Raw genomic sequence first — 22,087 nt, 5'->3', positions numbered from 1 at the left:
TTAGGTGTTCTCCGTGCCTCCCTTGTCTTGAGTCAAGTGTCCCTGGTTTGATGTTCATGTTTATTCCTGTTTTACTTTGATAGTCCCATGCCAGGCATCAGTGTATTCTGTTGCCCTTCCCCCTGGTCTCTTCTCATCTGATTAGTGTCAGCTGTGTTTCGTACCTGTCTGCCAATTCCTTGTTTCCCAGTGTGTGTGTATATTTAGTGTGTGCTTCCCTCTGTTCTTTGTCGGATCGTCTGCATTTTCTCCTCTGTGTCATCTGTGTTCCCCCCCTCAGGTTTTCATGTCTCATGCTCCTTGCTCCAGGTTGTAAGGTTTTTGCAACATTTTCCATGTTTCCTGTGTTCTTTAGTTTAGCTTTCCAGGTTTAGGTTTTTGAGGATTTTTAAAGCTTTTAAACTACAGTTAAGCTGCCAAATATCAATCAGCAATAAATTAGTAACAATTTATTAAACTCAGTCTGAAAACATACATATTTTAGAGTAAATTATCAAATGCAGAATAGAATTATTTAGAAATTATCAGTGTAGCTTGTAATTAATATCTTTAACTAGTCAATAAATCAATTAATCTCAATTGCAGTTCTAGGAGGGAACCCTCATCAGCGGAGAACAGAAGTCTGAGTAACATGTGGGCCTACAGGACTGATCCAGTGGTCGAAAACCAGCCAACAAGCCAGCCAACAATGGATGCAGCTGTAGACACCAGATTGAACTCAGGAGAAGATGCAGTGATTGATCAAAACACAATACAGCATGATCCAGACAGTGTGTGCCCCGAACATTTTGGTACTTTTGACAATAATAAGACATTGTACTCTGGCTTCGATGATGGTGCCCATATCTCGCAAAGGCCCCTTGTTCCATCCCAGACCAACAATGATACCTCGACTCCAAACATTTCAGCAGCTTGTCCAAGCGGGTTCGCAGATGGAGTAGCATCATCCCAATCTATGGTGAGTCTATCACTACTGAACAATAACAACTTCTTTTGATAAAACATTTTACCAGTTTATAACACTCCTATATTTATTTCTCTTTTCTGAAGGATGACTCCTGCCACGATGTTCTTACCAGACAAGCAACAGCTCTTGTATTGACTGCAAGAGAGAAACATCGTCTTTCACAGGTTTGTGCTCATACAAAATTATATATAAAATTATATAAAATTATATAAAATTATATATAAAATTATATAAAATTATATAAAAAGGAAAATTGTAATCTTAATTAAACTAAAAATTTGAGTTTTGCAAGAAATCCGAGAAGGAATTAAAAAAAATTTTTTTTTCTTCAGTTTCAGTGAGGGAAAAAATCTATAAGAAACAGTCAAATAATTCTATGCAGTTTTTTTGGTTGCAGAGCTACGTACGTTATTAGTCCTTACATTATAAGTTGTCTATTCACTAAAAATAAATCTCTTTTAATAGCAAACAACTAAGATGTCGTTTGTCCTTTCTGTCTGTTTTTCAGAGTGGTGTGAATGATGTCGTTGCAGCATTACAACAGTATCAGGCATCGTTGGTCAATAATCTGAGAAGTCAGGTACAAAAGGTTTTCCAGCAGCATCATGGAAGTGGACTTGAAAAAGATGTTTTGGCAGTCTTCGACCAGATTGAGGATCCATTTGCCTCTGTTTCAACAACATACAGGCAGGATGATGTGATAAAGAGAAATTTCAATTTTGTGGAGTCCGAGGAGGTTTGTGTTGGGTATACTGCTGTCATGGGGAAAAAAAGGGAAAAAAAGATTCCTCACTACTGTGCCCAAATGTTTTCATTATGTTCCGCTTGTCAGAAGTTTGGAGCAGTTATTGTCCCATCCAAGAGTTTTGGCATTGATAGATGAGCAGAAAAATTACAGAAATGAGTATTTATATGATATCATAGATGGAGAACTCATGAAGTCTCACCGTTTATTTTCTGCACACCCCTCTGCCTTACAGATTATCCTTTACTCAGATGAAATTGAAATTTGTAACCCACTTGGGTCTCATGCCTCCAAAAATAAGTTGGTAATGTTCTATTATACTTTGGGAAACATTAATCCTAAATATCGATCAAAACTAGCTGCCATTCGTCTACTTGCCATTGCAAAAAAGAGTGCGCTTTCTGAATGTGGTGTAGATGGAATCTTGCAAAGGCTGCATGAGGACTTAGTGAAGCTATATAATGGAGTTAAAATTCAAACTGGAAATGGTGAACGTGAAATATTTGGAGCATTAGTTTCATTATGTGGAGACACTTTGGCGCAACATGAGCTTTGCGGGTTTAAAGAGGGTGTTGGGTTTGCTCATAGTAAATGCAGGCAGTGTGAATGTTCATTTCAGGACATGGAAATTTATTTTGAGGAGGATAACTTTGAGGAACGGACATTTGAACGACATGTCCGGCAATGTAGCGAAATTGAGAAGGCCAACACAGAGTATCTAAGAAACAGCTTAAAAACAACATATGGAATAAACAGAAGAAGCAAACTTATTAATTTCCCAGCATTCAACTTGATCCAACAAACACCCCAAGACATGATGCATGTAATTTTTGAAGGGATTGCTCCATTAGAAATAAAGTGTGTGTTGAAACACTTAGTTCTTATGGGAGAGCTAGACTTAGATCTCTTCAATGCTGCAGTGACTGGTTTCCCATACTCTCCAGTTGATAGTAGAGATAAACCAAGTGTTATTACCTACAGTACATTAGCTTCCAGTGACAATAAGTTGAAGCAGTCCTCAGGGCAAATGATTGTTCTTCTGAAAATTTTGCCATTTCTGATTGATGGAGCCAAAGGTACTGAATACTACGCATTCATTCTTGAACTCATTGAGATAGTTCAGATTTTACTTGCTCCTGTCATCAGTCTGCAGACTATTAACAAGTTGAAAATCCTCATTGAACAGCACTTGAAGCACATGAAAGCCCTATTCCCATATAACAACATCACACCAAAACAACATTATTTGATTCATACACCAAGCCAAATTAAACGTTTGGGACCAATGGTCCGTCATATGTGCATGAGATTTGAATCGAAACATTGCTTTTTCAAACAATGGGCGTCAAAAATAAATTTTAAAAATGTTTGCAAATCTTTAATAAAGCATAATCAAATGTATGAATGTTCTCAGAATGTGGATAGTTTTGATCACCCCATTTTTTTCCAATGAATGCACATTAGGACCAACCTCAGAAGTAAGCATAATGTCATACTTAAAAGAAAAAATGAGGGCCTTCCTTGGAAATGATGAAGTAAACCATGCAGTGACTGTTAAATGGCTTAATCTAAATGGTAACAAATACATAAGGGATAGGTCATTAATTGTTTGTGCTGTTGGTTCTAGTGGTTTACCTATATTTGGGCTTGTGAAAAATATCTATGTGATCAATTCATCATTGTACTGTTTTGAATTCCAGCAGCACAATACCATTTGTTATGACAAAGATTACATGTCATATAAGATAGAGATTCCAAACATGGCACAAGCAACGGAGCTGATATCCGCTGATAATCTTATGGATTTCACTCCATATTACAGTTTCACACACAAAGATATGACATATGCAGTCATGAAAAATTACCTGTGTGATGTAATTGGACTACACATGAGTTCAACAGATGTTTTATAAAAGGCACACTGCTTTACATGCATGAACTGTATTATCAGGTTATTGTTTTGGACAGTTTTGTTGTTGAGTTTTCTATCAAATCTGACAGTTGAATGCGATTGTAGCATTGCCACAGTGAAGATATGTGTACTGATACTTGTCTGATGCTGATCTATTAATCTGTTTGACATGGCCTAAAGTGAATGAGTTATGCCGTTTCTGTTTTTCAAATGGGCCTGTATTTCATGTTTATCATGTGCTTTTAGTTCCAGCTTTTGTGCATGTTTTGTCAAACTTGACAGCAGTTTTATTACACTTTAGTGTCAATAAATACATTTCTTAAACTGAGCAGCTGTTTAAGTGGCCTTACTCTTGAAATGAGAAAAATAATCTTGTTTTTATTAGGGAATTTCAACCAAACGGTTTTCATACCTTGTAACTGGTAAATAAAGCTCAAGATGAGCTGAAATATCCTTTTAAGGAAAAGTTAGACATATTTTCCTAGAATAAAATTTATTTTCTTGTGCAAAACTTGCTTGTTAAGAATATATTTTCTTTTTAGACAAAAAATAAGAAAAAATGTCCATAAACAAGGGTTTTTTTACTTTCTTGAAAATCGTTTTTTGCAGTGCAGTATTTTCCTTGCCAATGTGAGTTCTCTGGCAAACAAAATGGATGAGATACGGCTCTCCATCACTAACAACAGATGGATTATGGACTCAAATGTCATGTTTTTCACCAAAACATGGTTGAACAACAATTGCCCAGACAATGCTATCAAGTTAGCAGGACGCTACACACACCGAGCCGACAGGCTAGCAGATGACTCCAGCAAGACCAGAGGTGGAGGTTTGTGCATTTATATTAACAACGCTTGGTGCATGAACTCCACTACTACTGGGAGTCACTGCTCACCTAACTTTTAATGGTCAAATGCAGACCTTATTATCTCCCCAGAGAACTCACTTCTATCATACTCACTGCAGTGTATATCCCCCCTAACGCTAATGCTAGGTTGGCCATGAAAGAACTTTCTGGAGCCAGAATAAACACCCCGAGGCTGCTTTTATTGTTGCTGGTGACTTCAACCACACCAACTTAAAGACAGTCCTCCCCAGATTCCACCAACATGTCTCCTGCCACACCAGAGGAGACAAGACTTTAGACCATGTTTATTCCAACTTGGCTGGAGCATACAAAGCAACACCCCTCCCCCACATTGGACAATCGGACCATCTCTCCCTGTTCCTCACACCTCGGTATTCACCACTCATCCAACGTATGAAAGCTGCTGTGAGGACAATTAAAGTGTGGCCAGAGGGGACAGACACAGTTCTCCAGGACAGATTTAAAAACACAGACTGGAATATGTTCACCCACACAGACCTGGACAAGTATGCCTCATCTGTACTGGATTACCTCTCCAAAACCACAGACAGTGTCACCACCCAGAAACGGATCACCATGTACCCCAACCAGAACCCTTGGATGAACCGGGATGTTCGTCTCCTCCTGAAGGCCCGCAACACCGTCTTTAGGTCAGGAGATGCACACGCCTACAGTACAGCCAGGGCTAATCTAAAGAAGGGTATCAAAAAAGCCAAACACCATTACAAAAAGAAGGCAGAAGAACACTTCTCCAACTCCAACCCCCGACGCATGTGGCAAGGACTCCAGACCATTACAGACTACAGGACCACCAAACCCTCCCCCGCATCCTCTGATGTCTCCTTCCTCAACGAGCTCAACAACTTTTATGCTCGTTTTGAGCGAGGGAACCCCACAATCACAACCAAAGCAGACATGACGCCAGACCACCAACCTCTGACTGTCTCCCCCACCGATGTAGGTGCGGTGCTGAGCAGGATCAATGTCCACAAGGCTGCAGGTCCTGATGGTATCCCCGGGCATGTTCTCAGAGCGTGTTCTGGGGAGCTTGCAGGAGTGCTCACAGACATATTCAACCTGTCCTTGGCACACGCTGTGGTACCGGCACACTTCAAATCCTGTCTCCCCCCCACCCTGGGCCCCCACCAATTAGCATACCACCAGAACAGGAGCACAGGGGATGCAGTCTCCATCGCACTGCACTCTGTCCTCTCACACCTGGACAATAGCAACACCTACACCAGAATGCTGTTTATAGACTTCAGTTCAGCATTCAATACAATCCACCCCTCACAACTCATCGGGGCATCAGTTCCCTCATGTGCAAATGGTTACTGGACTTCCTGACCAACCGCCCCCAACACGTCCGGCTAGATAACCACTGCTCATCTACAATCACAATGAACACGGCTGTGTGATGAGCCCTTTCCTCTACTCCCTCTTCACCCACGACTGCAGACCTGCCGATGGTTCTAACACCATCATTAAGTTTGCAGATGACACCACGGTGATTGGCCTCATCAGTGGCAACGATGAGGCCGCCTACAGGGAGGAGGTAGATTGTCTGGCTGAGTGGTGCGACACAAACAACCTGCTGCTTAACACCGAGAAGACCAAGGAGCTCATCGTGGACTACAGGAGGAATGTTGACCCACATCCACCCATCTACATTAAGGGGACGGCTGTGGAGCGTGTGAGCAGCTTCAAGTTCCTGGGAGTTCACATCTCCGAGGATCTCATCTGGACGACCAACTGCTCCAAACTGCTCCAAGCTGGTCAAGAAGGCTCACCAGCGCCTCTTCTTCTTGAGGACTCTGAGGAAGAACCACCTATCCTCAGACATCCTGGTGAACTTCTATCGCTGCACCATCGAGAGCATCCTGACCAACTGTATAACAGTCGGGAACTGCTCTGCCTTGGACCGGAAGGCGGTGCAGAGGGTTGTGAAAACTGCCCAGCGCGTCGCCGGAGCACCACTTCCTGCCATAAAGGACATCTACAGGAAGCGGTGTCTGAAAAGGGCTGGGAAAATCATGAAAGACCCCAGTCACCCATCACATGGACTCTTCACCCTCCTGTCCTCTGGGAGGGGCTACAGGAGCCTCTGGACTAAGATCACCAGGTACCGGAATAGCTTCTTCCCCACAGCTGTCAGACTCCTGAACTCTACCTCCTGACATCTGACCCAAGTTAACACATGGACTGGACATACACACACCCACAACCACCTACACACACATACAATGGACAACTGTACCCTCAAACACACAATAATAACATGGACTGAACCACCACTCACAACCACTAGCACTTTATATAGCCTCTTAACTGCACTACTGTATAGTTCTGTATAAATAATCATACGATAATTTTTAATTCTACAACTGTGTACAACTTGCATAGTTCCCATTTCTGTATAGCTGTATATCTCATATTTCTGTATAGTTCTTTATTTCATATTCTGTATAGTTGTATTTTTCATATTTATATCCTGTTCATAGCCTGCACATAGCTTGTACTCACTACAGCCTGTACATACTTATAGTTATAGCATATTCATAACATACTTCATACCGTGTACATATTACATACCGTAGTAGACCCATTTCTGTAATATACTTACATATCTATATTATTGCTAATATATATTGTAATATATCTATATCATGGCTAAAGCACTTCTGGATGGATGCAAACTGCATTTCGTTGCCCTGTGACATGTGCAATGACAATAAAGTTGAATTATATTCTATTCTATTCTAATTACAAGAGACTGAACAACCATGTTTCAGACCTCCTTCTCTCTTGAGGATGAGGCAACTTGATAAAAACCTTATAGAGACTCGCATGATACGCTGTGTGTGTTTGGGTGATGAAGGTGCTCAGAGACAAATTTCAGGTTCATATATTTTTATGAACCAGAGAAACAACAGGATTTAAATACTGCTATAGTCTTGGATTTGTTTTTTGGTTGTTTGTTTTTGTTTTGGATTTTTACTGGTTTTACAATTTTTAATTATTTTTTAATGTTTTGTCTTTGAAAAAATTCATGGATGAAGAGTCAAATGCTACCTATCTAACTCTGGACTGGTACACAGAGATTAACAAGTACAGATATATTTTCTTTTTTGTTATGTTTACATTATATATTCTAATAATCTGCACTAATTCTACTATTCTGTATCTCATCTGGAATCATAAAAACCTCCATGAGCCTATGTACATTTTCATTGCAGCATTGCTACTGAACTCTGTTCTTTACAGCACAACTGTTTACCCAAAACTGCTGATTGACTTTTCATCTGAAAAACAAGTCACAACATATTCAGCCTGTCTCTTTCAGTTCTTTATATTTTACACTCTAGTTTTATCAGAGTTCCTTCTGTTGGCTGCCATGGCCTATGACAGATATGTGGCTATATGTAAACCTCTGGAATATCAAACTATCATGAGAAAAACTACTGTGGGTATTTTCCTGGTCGTGGCTTGGCTTGTACCTGCTTGTCAAGTTGCTGTCCAAGCAATAGCAAGTGCTGAAGCTAAACTGTGTGACTCTAATATAAAAGGAATATTTTGTAATAATGCAGTTTACACTCTTCAGTGTGAAAGATCAAAATTAATTACCATCTTTGGTGTGGTCATTGTATTAGATCTTGCAATTCTTCCTATGCTCTTTATAGTTTTCACATACACAAAAATCTTTATAGTTTCTCATCGAAGTTGTAAAGAAATTAGGAAGAAAGCTGCAGAGACTTGTTTACCCCATCTCTTAGTTTTATTAAGTCTCTCTGTGTTTTTTGTGTATGATGTAAGCATAGCTCGTGCAAATCCAGATTTTCCAAAAACCACACGCATAATAATGACATTACAAATAATGCTCTATCAGCCTTTGCTAAATCCATTCATTTATGGACTCAAAATGAAGGAAATTTCTAAACATCTAAATAAGCTGCTTTCTCAGACCAACATCAGTCCTTGTATTAAAACTTAAAGCTAAGGTGAAGTAATTTTGTTGTTAATCAATTGTGTGCAGTTATTTTAAACACTTTTGAAATAGCCCAGACTACTAATACTCTGCCTATTTGTTAGTACATACAGTATAGTAGATATTGCCTGCCTTGTGTTTGCCTTTATGCTGCCTATGGTTGATGGAAATTATCTCGGTTAATTTCTTTGGTAGTAAACTGTTAAAGGTGTGTGACACACACTTTCAAATTCACCATTAACCTCCATATTTTTTGCATCATGCTTGTCCATAAACACCTCGTATAAGATTAACTGAAGACCTGGAGAATTCTTTAGATTTGTAATACAGTTGGGATACCAATCTACATTCAGTTAAAGCAGATATTGTCATATCTGTCTGTTTGTTTCTGTGCTAACATCAGTTGCATTTCAGTGCAACAGAATTCACAATAAAACTGTTGCCATGTACTCACATTCCTGGTTTTATTGTCTGACATCTGTCCAGAGTGGCTCCACAGTATAGTGGTTTATACTTTTGGCTGTTAATTGAAAGTTCCCTGGTTTGGACATGAAAGATCCCACAAAGAGAAACAAATCTCTGTCGTATTACATTAGGAAGGGTGCCTGATAAAAAAATCTGCTGAAGCAAACATGCAAACTGCTGTGGCAACATCTTGTGAAAAAGTAGCTTTACTGTCAGACAGCTGTATATGCATGAAAAACACATAAAACCATCTTTACTTCAAAACCATTTTCTAACCTACTTCTTGCTTCTCTTCAATCACAACCTCAATTTTATGACACGGACAGTGTCTAACTGTAATTACATAATTAAATGTCATTTATTATTCTTACATTCATTCATTCATACATTATAAGTCACATGTTACAAAAGTTTTCTGTTACTTGTTTGTCCTGTTACAGCACTACAGCATTTAGATATGTGAACACCTGTATGATTTTTGTTATACCTATGAGGTATATTATTATTAAAGAAAAATTAGGCTTTTTGGATATTTATCTAGCAGACTTTGTCACCTAAAGGACTGAATGATGAACTTGTTCTCAATGTAATGTTATGGTTCCGTCATGATATCAATTTTTAGGGAGCGTTCTGCTTGATACGATGTGCTATCTGTATATGCTGTGGTGAATTTTTGTATTCTTTGTGCATTAATGATAATCAAGTAGATTAAAGAATGTGTACAGTATGGATAAAAAAACAATGTTACACTTGTGGTGTTTTATAGATTTGAATTGCTTGTAAAATTTTGTAAAATCCCACCGTGAACCCAATTCTCCAATCCTCCCCTGGAGCCAAGCCACTAACCATACCCTGCCACAAAAATGGTAAACAGTTGCTGAATTTTAGCTGTTTTTGCTTTTTGTTTGTTTGTTTTTGCCATCTTCAGGCTAGAGACAGTGTGTTTAAGTTCTATTTTTTTTTCTCATCTGTTGTTCATTTAGATGTGTGTTTTGGGGGTTTGGGGGGGGGGGGGGTTGTTGTTTTTAAACCTAGGAAATATTCAGTGTAATTTTTTTGAAACTGTGCAATATTACTCCGAAGTCTACACTGCTGGGGCAGCACGGTGCCATAGTAGATACCACTGTTGTCTCACAGCAAGAATGTCCTGAGTCTGACTCCACCATCTGGCCAGGGCCTTTCTGTTTCTTGATATTTTCAACAGTTCATGCTGCACAAAGTGTTTTTAATTCAAATGCAACTAAAATAAGTAAAATGCACAACAATGATGTAATAAAATATAAAAGACAAGAAATAAAACTATGATACCATAAAAACAACTAACGTTATTGAAACAAAAAATGTCTAGGTCCATTGTGTGTTAAAAGCCAGCTCATAAAAATGTGTCTCCAGTAAAGATTTAAAATGCTCCAGCAATTTGTGCAAATCCAATATTTAGAGTCACTTTATTCTGGAGTCTGGAGTCTGACACAGAGAAGCCTCTGCCACCACCAGATTTATGTTTAGACCCTGGAATGGATAACATTAGTTTTGAACTGGAATTCATGGTTCTTTCTGGAGCAGAGGATGTATGCTTCTTCTGTTTTCTATCAGTAAGCAGATGAGCAGCCACATTTTGGGCCATCTGGAGACGATAAATAAAAGACTGGTCCAAACCAAAGTACAAAGAATTGCAGTAGTCCAGTCTGCAAGTAATGAACAGATGAATAACACATTCAAAGACATTAGCTGGAAGGTATGGCTTTACATTGGCTTGCTGTCTCAGATGAAAAAAGCCTGACTGAACTACTGCATTCAACTGCCTACACCTACACAGTTTAAAGGAACCATCAAGGTGCACACTGAGGTTTTTTAACATTTGTCTTAAAACAAGATGATATAAGGGGCCTAGAGCACTGTCAATTATGCCCCTCCCCTTTGTGAGTGTGGACGCTTCATCTCTTTGCTCTTGAATGCTTTGCTTCTTATATTGATTTTTATTGATTTTTATGCTGATTTTTTCCCTTTTTTCCGTGTGAGCTTACCTGCGATAACTTCTGGACACTTGTAGATCATTAGGACTAGAGTGTTCTTAACAGAAACAGCAACATTTTATGGTTACCTTGTCCTCAGCGCTCCGTGTGTCTGTGGCCTAGACACAGCTGAAGCCTGATTACAGCGTCTGGGCACCGAGCAGCCTCAATAGCCTGGAAAGGTGCTAACCGCTAGGCTAACTAGCAACAAGATGCCTTCCCTCTCCACAGATGACTACCACAGCCTCCTGCAGAAGATTGCAGTACTGGAGACAAAAATTCATCGCTTAGAAGTAAACGTGGAGGTAAATGCACTGTGTGGAAATGAAACAACCTTGCCTTTGATTCAAAACAATGGCGATGAGCAAGCTAGCACACAGCTAAGGAGCACAGATAACATGACCAAGAAAGTAGACTCTGTGCATTATTATAAATCCTCAAGTGATAATCCCCCCTTAGACTGTCTTGGTGCAAAACCAAGACATAAATCATGTCTCCTGGAAGGGGGAGGACGTATCACAGGCAGGCCACAGCGAGCTGAAATCTCTGAAACCGACTGGCCTTCACTTCCTACGAGACAGAGAAGCTCTTCTACCCCTGTATACGGGAGGAAACAGGACTGGACAACCGTGAATAGGAAGGTTAACAACAAACCTCCAAAACAACTGAATGTGAAACTGCAGAACAGATTTGCTCCACTATCAAAGGACCCTGGATCTATATCGGACAACCATCCATCTAAAAGCAGCGAAATAAGGTCTGAAAATCTGTTGAAAAGTGAAAGGCCACAGGGAAAGCTAAAGGCTAGGCCTGAAACTCTGATTGTGGGTGACTCTGCCGTAAAGGATGTACAAAGGATGTGCGGTAAGAACACTAAAGTCCTCTGCTTTCCTAACGATATGGTCAACAACCTGAAGGAGAGAATTCTTCAAATTGCAGATGAATATCCAACGGTGACAAACATTGTTCTGCATACAGGGTCAAACGATGTGTCCAAACAACAGTCGGAGGTTCTGAAACGGGACTTTACTGGATTATTAAATACTGTAAACTCTCTGAATGCAGCTGTATTCGTCAGTGGACCTGTACCGCCGGTCAGAGGAGGAGACGAGAGATTCAGCAGGTTGTTTACACTGAATAAATGGCTTATATCAGCATGTGCTGACCACTCAGTGCATTTTATCGACAACTTTAATATTTTTTGGGAACGCAGGCATCTGTTCAAAGCAAATGGATTTAATTTTAACAAGTCAGGGGTGAAACTGTTCACCTCCAACTTGTTTTATTCCATACGTCATCCATCCGTGCTTGGTGCCAAGGCTGAGATAAACGAGGAGTTATCTCATAAAGAGGAACAAACAGTACTCCAAGAACAGACAAAGCCCAGCAGAAACCTTGAGGAGGAGCTCCATTTGCCCCCACCCGGGAAGAGCCTCAGAAAGGAGAGACAGCCATGGCATCTGAGGAAGAGCCTCAGAAAGGAGAGACATCTAAGGCAAGAAGAGGGGTCCCTATTTGCCTCCAACTCTCTCAACAACACCAACGACCAGGACAAGGGACCACGACCTTCCCCAGTCCCCCAAACCCCTGACAGGCCATCACCCTCCTCCCCCTCCCTTTCTCCCTCCTCCCCACACCTGAAATTCACTGAGGAGATGATGGAGCGGGTCAATGCTGGGCTCAGATCTACCCCCCGTCCCAATCCCTTTTTGTCCCCCATAAACCCCCCACCAGAGCGGCCAAAGGTTCGCCATCGAGCCCCACCCTCAACAGAGCAATCGAAGTCACATTGCCCAGCCTCGCCCCCCTTAGTTCCTCTTCATGCCCTGTCTCCGCAGTCTGATGCGTGATGTGTGAAGGGTCCGGGCTGTGAGGATTATGGCAGTGATGACTTTTCCCAGGAGAAGCTGGGACCCTGTTTACTAGAAGGTTTTAAAATTTCTGTACTTTTAGGTGACAGGAGACATGTGGCCTGGTCAAAACACAGAGAGCTGCACTCTAAAAGATCTTTAAACATAGTAAACATACCTTGTGTGCCACAGACTGCTCCCAAACACGAGGGGACAAGTAATACCTCTAAAACACTTAAGTTGGCTTTATTAAACATTAGATCTCTAGCTGGGAAAACATTTTTAATTAATGATTTAATCACTGAGCACAGCCTTGATTTTATGTTTTTAACTGAAACTTGGTTGGACCAAAGTAACAGTGGAGCTGTTCTCATCGAGACGACCCCTCCTAACTACAGTTATATCAGTGAGGTCAGGGCGAGCAGGAGAGGAGGAGGGGTTGCTGTCTTATTTAATGAATCATTTCAATGTAAGCAGCTATCTCCTGGAAGTTTTCAGTCTTTTGAATATGTGGCTTTACAGCTGAAGGCCCCATCCAAAGTTGTGTTTCTTAATGTTTACAGGCCTCCCAAATACTGCACAGACTTTTTTAATGACCTCAGTGAACTGCTGTCTGTGATCTGTGTTGATTTTGACTGTGTAATTATTGCTGGGGATTTTAACATTCATGTGGACAACCCTCAGGACAAAGGGACTAAAGACCTGAGTAACACTCTGGGCAACTTTGGGCTGACTCAGCATGTAACAGAGGCCACACATAATAGAGGACACACTCTTGACCTACTGATCTCCAAAGGCCTGAGCATTTCAAAGGTTACTGTGTCTGATGTGGGCCTGTCTGATCATTACTGTGTTTTCTTTGAAAGTAAAATCTCAGCCCACACAAATATATCAACAACAGTGATCACAAAACGGTGTATAACTGAACACAGTAGTGCAATTTTTAACCAGGTCTTCCCATTAACACCTGACCTGTCCAGAGGGTCAGTCAGTGAGCTCGTCAATAGCTTCAATGCTAACATGTTAAATGTAATGGACACTATTGCTCCCATTGAGGTGAAGGTTATCTCTGGAAGGAAAAAGTCTCCATGGAGAAACTCCACACTGGTGAAAAATGAAAAAAGAGAGTGTAGGAAAGCTGAGCGCAGATGGAGAAAAACAAACCTCCAGGTTCATTATGACATCTATAAAGAGAAACTTCACAATTATAATTTACAACTGAGGAGTGCAAGGAGGTCCTACTTCTCTGACATCATCACTAAAAACAGCCATAATGCTCGGGTCTTATTTTCTACAGTTGACAGGCTAACAAACCCCCTGTGTCAGTGGCAGCTGAACTTCATTCGACCATGGCCTGCAATGACTTTGCCAAATTCTTCACTGAAAAAATCCAAAAAATTAGACAAGCAATTGGTACATCAACAGCAGATCCAGGATATGTACTGTGTCCACCAAAAAACTGTTTAAACACCATGAAACAGTTTCAACCTATTAACAGCAAAGACCTGGAGGACATCTTAGGTCAACTGAACTCCTCCTCCTGCTGTTTAGATGTCCTGCCAACAAGTTTTTTCAAAAAGGTCTCAAAGACTTTAGAGTCAGACCTGTTACAGATCGTCAACTTTTCTTTATTATCAGGTGTGTTTCCAGAATCACTAAAAACTGCTGTAATCAAACCTATACTGAAAAAGGACAATCTTGACAAGACACAAATGAACAACTACAGGCCGATCTCAAATCTCCCGTTTTTAAGTAAGATCATTGAAAAAGCAGTTTCTCAACAGCTCAGTTACTTCTTAAAACAGAATAATTGCTACGATGCCTTCCAGTCAGGTTTTAGACAGAACCACAGCACTGAAACCGCTCTGACCAAAGTGTTAAATGACATATGTCTGAATACAGACAGTGGAAAAATGTCAGTCCTAGTTTTACTGGATCTCAGTGCAGCATTTGATACAGTTGACCACAACATATTACTCAAACGACTGGAGAACTGGACAGGTCTTTCAGGAACTGTACTAAACTGGTTCAAAACATACGTAGAAAACAGGAAATACTTTGTATCAATAGGTAACTTCACATCTGAGCAGACAAGTATCACATGTGGAGTTCCCCAAGGTTCCATCTTGGGACCCCTTCTGTTTAACATCTACATGCTCCCACTGGCACAGATTATAAACAACAACAAAATAAACTATCACAGCTATGCAGATGACACACAAATATATATCACAATGTCACCAGGAGACCGAGGCCCTGTACAGGCTCTTGGTAAATGCATTGAGGAAATCAATGACTGGTTGTGCCACAATTTTCTCCAGCTAAACAAAAACAAAACTGAGGTAATAGTCTTTGGCGCCAAAGAAAAACGATTACAGGTCACCAGAGAACTTCAATCTATACATCTAAAAACCACAAACCAGGCGAGAAATTTGGGTGTAGTGATGGATGCAGACCTAAACTTAGAAAAACACATTAAGACAATAACAAAGTCAGCTTACTATCACCTCAAGAATATATCAAGGATAAAAGATCTGATGTCTCAACAGGACCTGGAAAAACTAGTCCATGCATTCATCTTTAGTAGGCTTGATTACTGTAACAGCATCTTTACAGGTCTACCTAAAAAATCAGTCAGACAACTACAGCTCATTCAGAACTCTGCTGCTCGAGTCCTCACTAAGACCAAAAAAGTGGACCACATCAGTCCAGCTCTGAGGTCCTTACACTGGCTGCCTGTCCGTCAGAGGATAGACTTTAAAGTTCTGATGCTGGCCTACAAAGCTCTGAATGGTTTAGGACCAAAATACATCAATGACCTCCTGACCCAGTATGAACCATCCAGATCCCTCAGGTCATCTGGATCCGGTCTTTTATCAGTTCCCAGAGTCAGAACCAGACACGGAGAAGCTGCATTCAGCTTTTATGCTCCTTATATCTGGAACAAACTCCCAGAAAGCCTCAGATCAGCTGAAACACTCAGTTTATTTAAATCCAGGTTGAAGACTCACCTGTTCTCAGCTGCATTTCAATAAAGCACCAAATCCACACTTTAAGCTTAAATTTCAAAACTTACATTTAACTACTGATTTTATCTACTGTTCTGATTTTATCTGTTTTGATTTTATATACTGTTGTTTGTTTGTTTGTTTGTTAATTAGTTAGTTAGTTTATTTGCTTGTTTTAATCAATTTTAAATCATGCTTTTTATTTGTTCTTGTTTCTAATGTCTCTGTAAAGCACTTTGAATCACCTTGTTGTTGAATTGTGCTATACAAATAAACTTGCCTTGCCTTTACAAACAGATTTGCCAAAAATGAAAATTTGTCTTTTGTTTTCATTTAATTAAAATAAACGTCTTCAAAGCAATGCAATAACAGGTGAAGAGAGTTTTTACAGCTTTGAGTGGCAGATACATCTGCAAGTCATCTGCAAAACAATGAAATGAAATGTTATACCGTCAAAAAAAAAGCATATTGTGGCATGCAGAGGAATCTTAGCAAAGAAGCTCAACAGAAAGTTGGAGCTTGCTGTTCAACCCTAAGCTGGTAGGGGGAGCTCTTTAATAAACCCTTGCTGGAGCTACGCTGTGCTTCAAGGGTCAATAACAGCATAACAGAACTCACTTATGGTACTGCACTCATTCTATAAAACAATAACTGTCAGTGACTTTGAACCGCAGTATAAACACAACATTCAAGATAACAGTTAAAAGTAACGTAACCATAAACAATAAAACAAGAACATCTAAACAGCAACACATGTCCCAAGGCATGATGGGAGAGAACTGCTGCTCCCCCTGTAGACCATGTTGGACAGCCTCTCAAGAACAGTGCAGGGTCCAACCCACTGGCTCATCAGTTTGGGGGAAAGCCCTTTCTTCCTCTCCGGGCTGTAGACCCACACATGCTGACCTGGCGACAGTCCTTCCCTCTTGCAGCGGGTATCATAAACACCAAGTCCACTGGGGTACGAAGCTCGTGCCCAAACATCAAGGCCACTGGAGTGCACTTAGTAGATTCCTGGACTGCTGAAAGGTAGGCCATTAGGACCAGGGAAAGGTGTTGATCCCAGTCGCGCTGCTGGTGGGAGGTCAGGATAGCAAGCTGGGTGGCCAAGGTGTGGTTGAAGCGTTCCACCAACCCATCGCTTTGGGGGTGCATTGGCGTCGTCCGGGTCTTCCTCATACCCATCCACTGACAGACCTCCTTAAACAACACTGCCTCGAAATTCCGGCCCTGGTCACTGTGCAGTTCCTCATGGTACCCCGAACCGGCAAAACATCTCGTTGACCAGACGCTCAGCGGTGGTAACAGCACTCTGGTTGGGGACTGCATAGGCCTCAGGCCACTTGGTGAAGTAGTCCATTGGCGACCAGAACATAGCGGTTCCCCTGGTCAGTGGTGGGGAACGTTCCCAGGATGTCCACCCCAACCCGCTCCATGGGAGGCCCCACCTTATACTGCTGCAAGGGGGCATGAGAGCGTTGGAAAGGTCCTTTCTGAGCCATGCAGGCATCGCACCGATGGACATGGAGCTCTTCGTCCTGGCGACACCCAGGCCAGTAGAACCTAGACCGAAGTCACTGCAGAGTCTTGGTAACTCCAAAGTGTCCTGCCCTCGCCGCACCATGGACCAGCTGGAGGAACTTGGACCGCAACTGTTGAGGTACCAAGAGCTGGAAGACCTCACGGTGACTCCCGGGAGCCTGCCAGCAGCGATAGAGGAGGCCGTTCCGGCTGGTGAGGTTGGCCCAATGGGAGTAGAGAGTCTTGGTCTCGAGGTCCAGTGCAGATACTTCTGGCAATGATGGTCTCTGACCTGCTCCAATTCAACACTGAACCTGGGAAAGGGCAGGGTCTTGGTTCTGGTCGTGTTGCAGCTGTTGGGGATCCATGGCCTCCAGACCCTCGGTATCCCCTGCGGCAAACTAGACCTGAAGACTGCTACAGTGCCCACCCGGAACAGAGTCATTCTCATGGCCGCCCTGTGGTGACGCGATCAGTGAAGTCATGCCCTCCTGGTCCTCCGGGCATTGGCAGTACCTGCACTGTTCTTCCTCACAAGGGCGTCGGGAAAGGGCATCTGCATTGGTGTGGAGACGTCCCGCCGGTGACGAACTCCAAAGTGGTAATCTTGCAATGTCTCCAACCACCGGGCAAGCTGTCCCTCTGGTTCTTTAAAGCTGAGCAGCCAAGTAAGGGACGTGTGGTATGTGCACAGGAGGAACTTCTTCCCGTAGAGGTAGGGTCTGAAATGGAGACCCAGGATGATGGCCAGCAGCTCTCGATGGGTGACACAATAGTTCCTCTCCGGTCTGCTGAGGGAGCGGCTGTAGTAGGAGATGACCCGCTCCCCCTCCAGGCGGGTCATTTCCTACTACACAGGGCCTTCCTGTGTCAGTACAGCCCCCACACCCGTGGTGCTGGCATCGGTGTCCACGACAAAAGGAAGTTGCAGGTCTGGGTAGGCTAGCACCGGCGCCTCAAACAGTGCAGATCAGAGCCGATCAAACGCGCAGTCCTCCCTCCAGTGGAACTCCTGGCCCTTCTGTGTGAACCAGTGAAGGGTGCTTGCGATGGTGGAAGTCCTTGACGAAACGCCGGTAGTATGATGCCAGGCCAAAGAAGCTCCGCAACTCGGCAGTGTTGCCGGGAATGGGCCAGTCCTTCACAGCAGCCACCTTCGCAGGGTCAGTGGAAAACCCTGCGCCGCTGACAATGTGACCCAAGAAAGTCGTCTCCTTTCGGAAGAGGTGACACTTTTTGGGGTGGAGACAAAGGCCAGCCTGGCAGATAGCATGGAAATCGAAAGTAAGGTTAGCCAAGGCTTTCTCGAAGTCTGTCGCATGGACATGGAGGTCATCCAGGTCGACCACACATCGGTCGCGGGGAATGTCAGCCAGAACCCTCTCCATTAGGGGCTCAAATGTGGCTGGGGCATTGCAGAGGCCAAAGTGCATCACCTTAAACTGCCACAGTCCCTGTCCAATGGAGAAAGCAGTCTTTAGACGGGCCTCTGGTGTCAGCTCCACCTGCCAGTAGTCACTGCACAAATCAGGGGAACTGAACCAGCAGGACCCAGCAATGTTGTCGAAGGCATCGTCAATACTGCCAGGTACCATCCTTTTTCCAAACCAGTATGGTGGGGGTTGCCCAGGGGCTGTTCAAGGGTTCAATGATGCCCACCTCTGCCATTTCCCTGATCTTCTGCTCTGCTGCGGCACGCTTGGCAAGGGGAAGGCGACGAGGGCGGAGGCGGAGGCGGAGGCGGATGGGGCGTGCATCCCCAGTGTCCATGTCGTGTTGTACCAGGCGTGTTAGCTTGCAGTCCTCATCCTTGGCTGCAAAGATGTCCTCAAACAAGTTGAGTAACTTCCGCAGCTGCCGTTAGTGTTCAGCCTGGAGACCCTCGCAGCTCCTCTGGTATAGGTTCTCGACAGCTTGCTTGGTCTCTGTGGACAGTTTCTGTACTGCTGGTGAAGGGGAAGCCCCTTCCACCGCCAGCAGCGACAGGCCCTCAGGCTTCCTGATGCTGGCTAAAAAAGTGGAGGCAGCAGCAGGACTTCCTTGGTGGTGTGGAGCTTCACAGCCTCCATGCCCAGGTAAAAGATTGCTCTGGACACATCCACTGTGGCCTCCCATTTGGCCAGCAGGTCCAGACCAATGTTGCATTGGTCCTGGATGCTGGCTAGCCAGAACCTGTGGTCCACAGTGCAGTTAGCAACAGTCACCAGAAGGGATCTTTCTCCCTTAACTCTGGCGCGCTCCCCCATGACTGTGGTGATGTGGAGCTGAGTAGGCTGCCAACCCTGTGGTCTTGGGCCGTCAGTACCAGGGAGGGCTCTGGCCCATACCAAGGAAAGTGGATCCAGTATCTATCAGGGCTCTACAGGTGGTGCCGGCAAGGTCACAGTCCAGATACAGTCCCCGTGTCTGGCCCAGCCGGCCAACCCGCCAGTGTCATTCGGAGGACAGATTGGTGGTGGGGGGCAGTTCCTCCGTTGTGCCACCCCACCTTAGTTTAACGGCAGCTAGGGTGCCAGGCTTCGTGGGCTCGGTGCTGGACATTAGCGTGCAATGTGGCCTGGTTCTCCGCATCGATGGCAGTTGTCCCTGTATTGGCCACCTGCTCGTCTATTCCCTCGCCGAGATCACCAGGGTGGTGTGATGGTGGTTTGGAGGGCCTTCTCCTCCTGATCACTCCCTTCGTAGTCCATTTGACCCACTCGGTGACTTGTGCCACGGCTGCATGCACCTGAGCTGAGCACATGCTCCACTATTTCTGCCTGAGTTAGAGCTGCTGCAAGGGTTTCTGGTGCATGCAGACGGATGTGCTCTTGTAGTCGTTTTGGCTGGAGACCCCGAACAAAAGCCTGGCGAGCAAGCTCTTCCTGTGCTGCAGCATCAAAAGCAGGGTACCCTCTTTGTGCGTAAAGACGAAGGTCTGCAGCATAAGCACCCAAACTCTCCTCTTGTCTCAGTGGGTGGCTGGCAAGTTTATCTCGGGCATCATCTGCATTGGTACGAAGGCCGAACCTGCTCTGCATTGCTCTGGCGACGGCAGGCCAACTGAAACGCTCTTCTGGCAGAAGATCTGTGAGGATCTGCAGGGCCCTGACTTCCAAGGGGAGAGCCACTTGGACAGCTGTCTCCTATATTGACCATCCGTTTAGCTGAGCAGCCAGCTGTACCTGGAGGAGGTAGGTCTCTGGAGGTGCCTCCCCATTATAGTGTGACAGCTTCATGCTCCCCAAGACAGAAGCCCCTGATGTCAGCGCCGGCTGCACTTGGTCCAGGAGGCAGTTGGCGTTGTCCCCCTCAGATGCCAGCAATGAGGGTGTGCCACTCTCAGGCATCACCATGAGTGGAGGCTGGCTGGTCGCTCGTGGTCTTGGAGCCTGCAGCATGCCTTGGTGGCTCTGACAGCTTCCCAGTGGGCGGGGATGTGAGGCTCCATTCAATTCAATTTATATAGCCCCAAATCACAACAAAAGTCGCTTCAAGGCGCTTCATAGGTACAGAGAAAAACCCAACAATCATATGACCCCCTATGAGCAAGCACTGACATTGGGAAGGAAAAACTCCCTTTTAACAGGAACGTGAAAACTGAAGGCTCTCCCTCCCATTCTACTTTTAAATACTCAAGTAGGCCTGCAGTGCGAGAGCAAATTGCTCTAACAGGGTGATATGGTACTACAATGTCATTAAGGTAAGATGGGGCCTGATTATTTAAGATCTTGTATGTGAGGAGCAGGATTTTGAATTCAATTCTGGATTTAACAGGAAGCAAATGAAGGGAAGCCAAAACAGGAGAAATATGCTCTCTCTTTCTAGTCCCTGTCAGTACTCTTGCAGCAGCATTTTGGATTAACTGAAGGCTTTTCAGCGAGCCTGCAAGTAATAAATGCATGAACTAGTTTTTCAGTGTCACTCTGAGACAGGATATTTCTAACTTTAGAGATGTTGCGCAAATGGAAGAAAGCAGTCTTACATATTTGTTTAATATGTGCGTTGAAGGACAAGTCCTGGTCAAAAATGACTCCAAGGTTCCTCACAGCATTACTGGAGGCCAAGGTAATGCCATCCAGAGTAAAAATCTGGTTAGATACCATATTTCTAAGATTTTCAGGGCCGAGTACAATAACCTCAGTTTTATCTGAATTAAGGAGCAGAAAGTTAGCGGCCATCCAGGTCTTTATGTATTTAAGACATTCCTGCAGTTTAACTAATTGGTGTGTGTTATCTGGCTTCATGGACAGATACAGCTGCGTGTCATCTGCATAGCAGTGAAAATTTATGCTATTTCTACTAATGATGCTGCCTAAGGGAAGCATGTATAATGTAAACAGATTTGGTCCTAGCACCAAACCCTGTGGAACACCGTAATTGACCTTAGTGTGTGAAGAGGACTCTCCATTTACATGTACAAATTGGAGTCTATTTGATAGATATGATACAAACCACTGCAGTGCAGTATCTGTAATACCTACAGCATATTCTAATCGCTCTAATAGGATATTATGGTCGACAGTTTCGAATGCTGCACTAAGGTCTAGCAGGACAAGCACAGAGATGAGTCCACTGTCAGAGGCCATAAGAAGATCATTTGTAACCTTCACTAAAGCTGTTTCTGTGCTGTGATGAGCTCTGAAACCTGACTGAAACTCTTCAAATAAGCTATTCCTCTGCAGATAATCTGTTAGCTGTGTGACAACTACTCTTTCAAGGATTGTTGATATGAAAGGAAGGTTGGAAATTGCCCTATAATTAGCTAAGACTGC

General features: G+C 43.4%; 3 protein-coding genes across 4 annotated transcripts in view; 2 read left to right on the top strand and 1 right to left on the bottom strand.

Moving 5' to 3' along the window:
* LOC113007434 (syncytin-A-like) overlaps window positions 1-22,087 on the bottom strand; it is a 445,664-nt gene that overhangs the window by 320,061 nt on the left and 103,516 nt on the right. The window lies entirely within an intron of this gene.
* LOC113007441 (uncharacterized) lies at window positions 199-2,314 on the top strand. Its single transcript, XM_026144010.1, has 4 exons — window positions 199-309; window positions 586-958; window positions 1,051-1,131; window positions 1,476-2,314. Exons 1-4 carry the CDS (start codon window positions 287-289, stop codon window positions 1,848-1,850), a joined length of 852 nt encoding a protein of 283 aa, XP_025999795.1. The 5' UTR covers window positions 199-286; the 3' UTR covers window positions 1,851-2,314.
* On the top strand, window positions 7,542-8,483 carry LOC113007435 (olfactory receptor 8D1-like). Its single transcript, XM_026144003.1, has one exon. It carries the CDS (start codon window positions 7,542-7,544, stop codon window positions 8,481-8,483), a length of 942 nt encoding a protein of 313 aa, XP_025999788.1.

The sequence above is a fragment of the Astatotilapia calliptera genome, chromosome 16, assembly GCF_900246225.1.
Source record: "Astatotilapia calliptera chromosome 16, fAstCal1.2, whole genome shotgun sequence".
Taxonomy (NCBI): domain Eukaryota; kingdom Metazoa; phylum Chordata; class Actinopteri; order Cichliformes; family Cichlidae; genus Astatotilapia; species Astatotilapia calliptera.
Note: the sequence above shows the minus strand (reverse complement) of the source record. Positions and strands in the feature narration are given on the sequence as shown.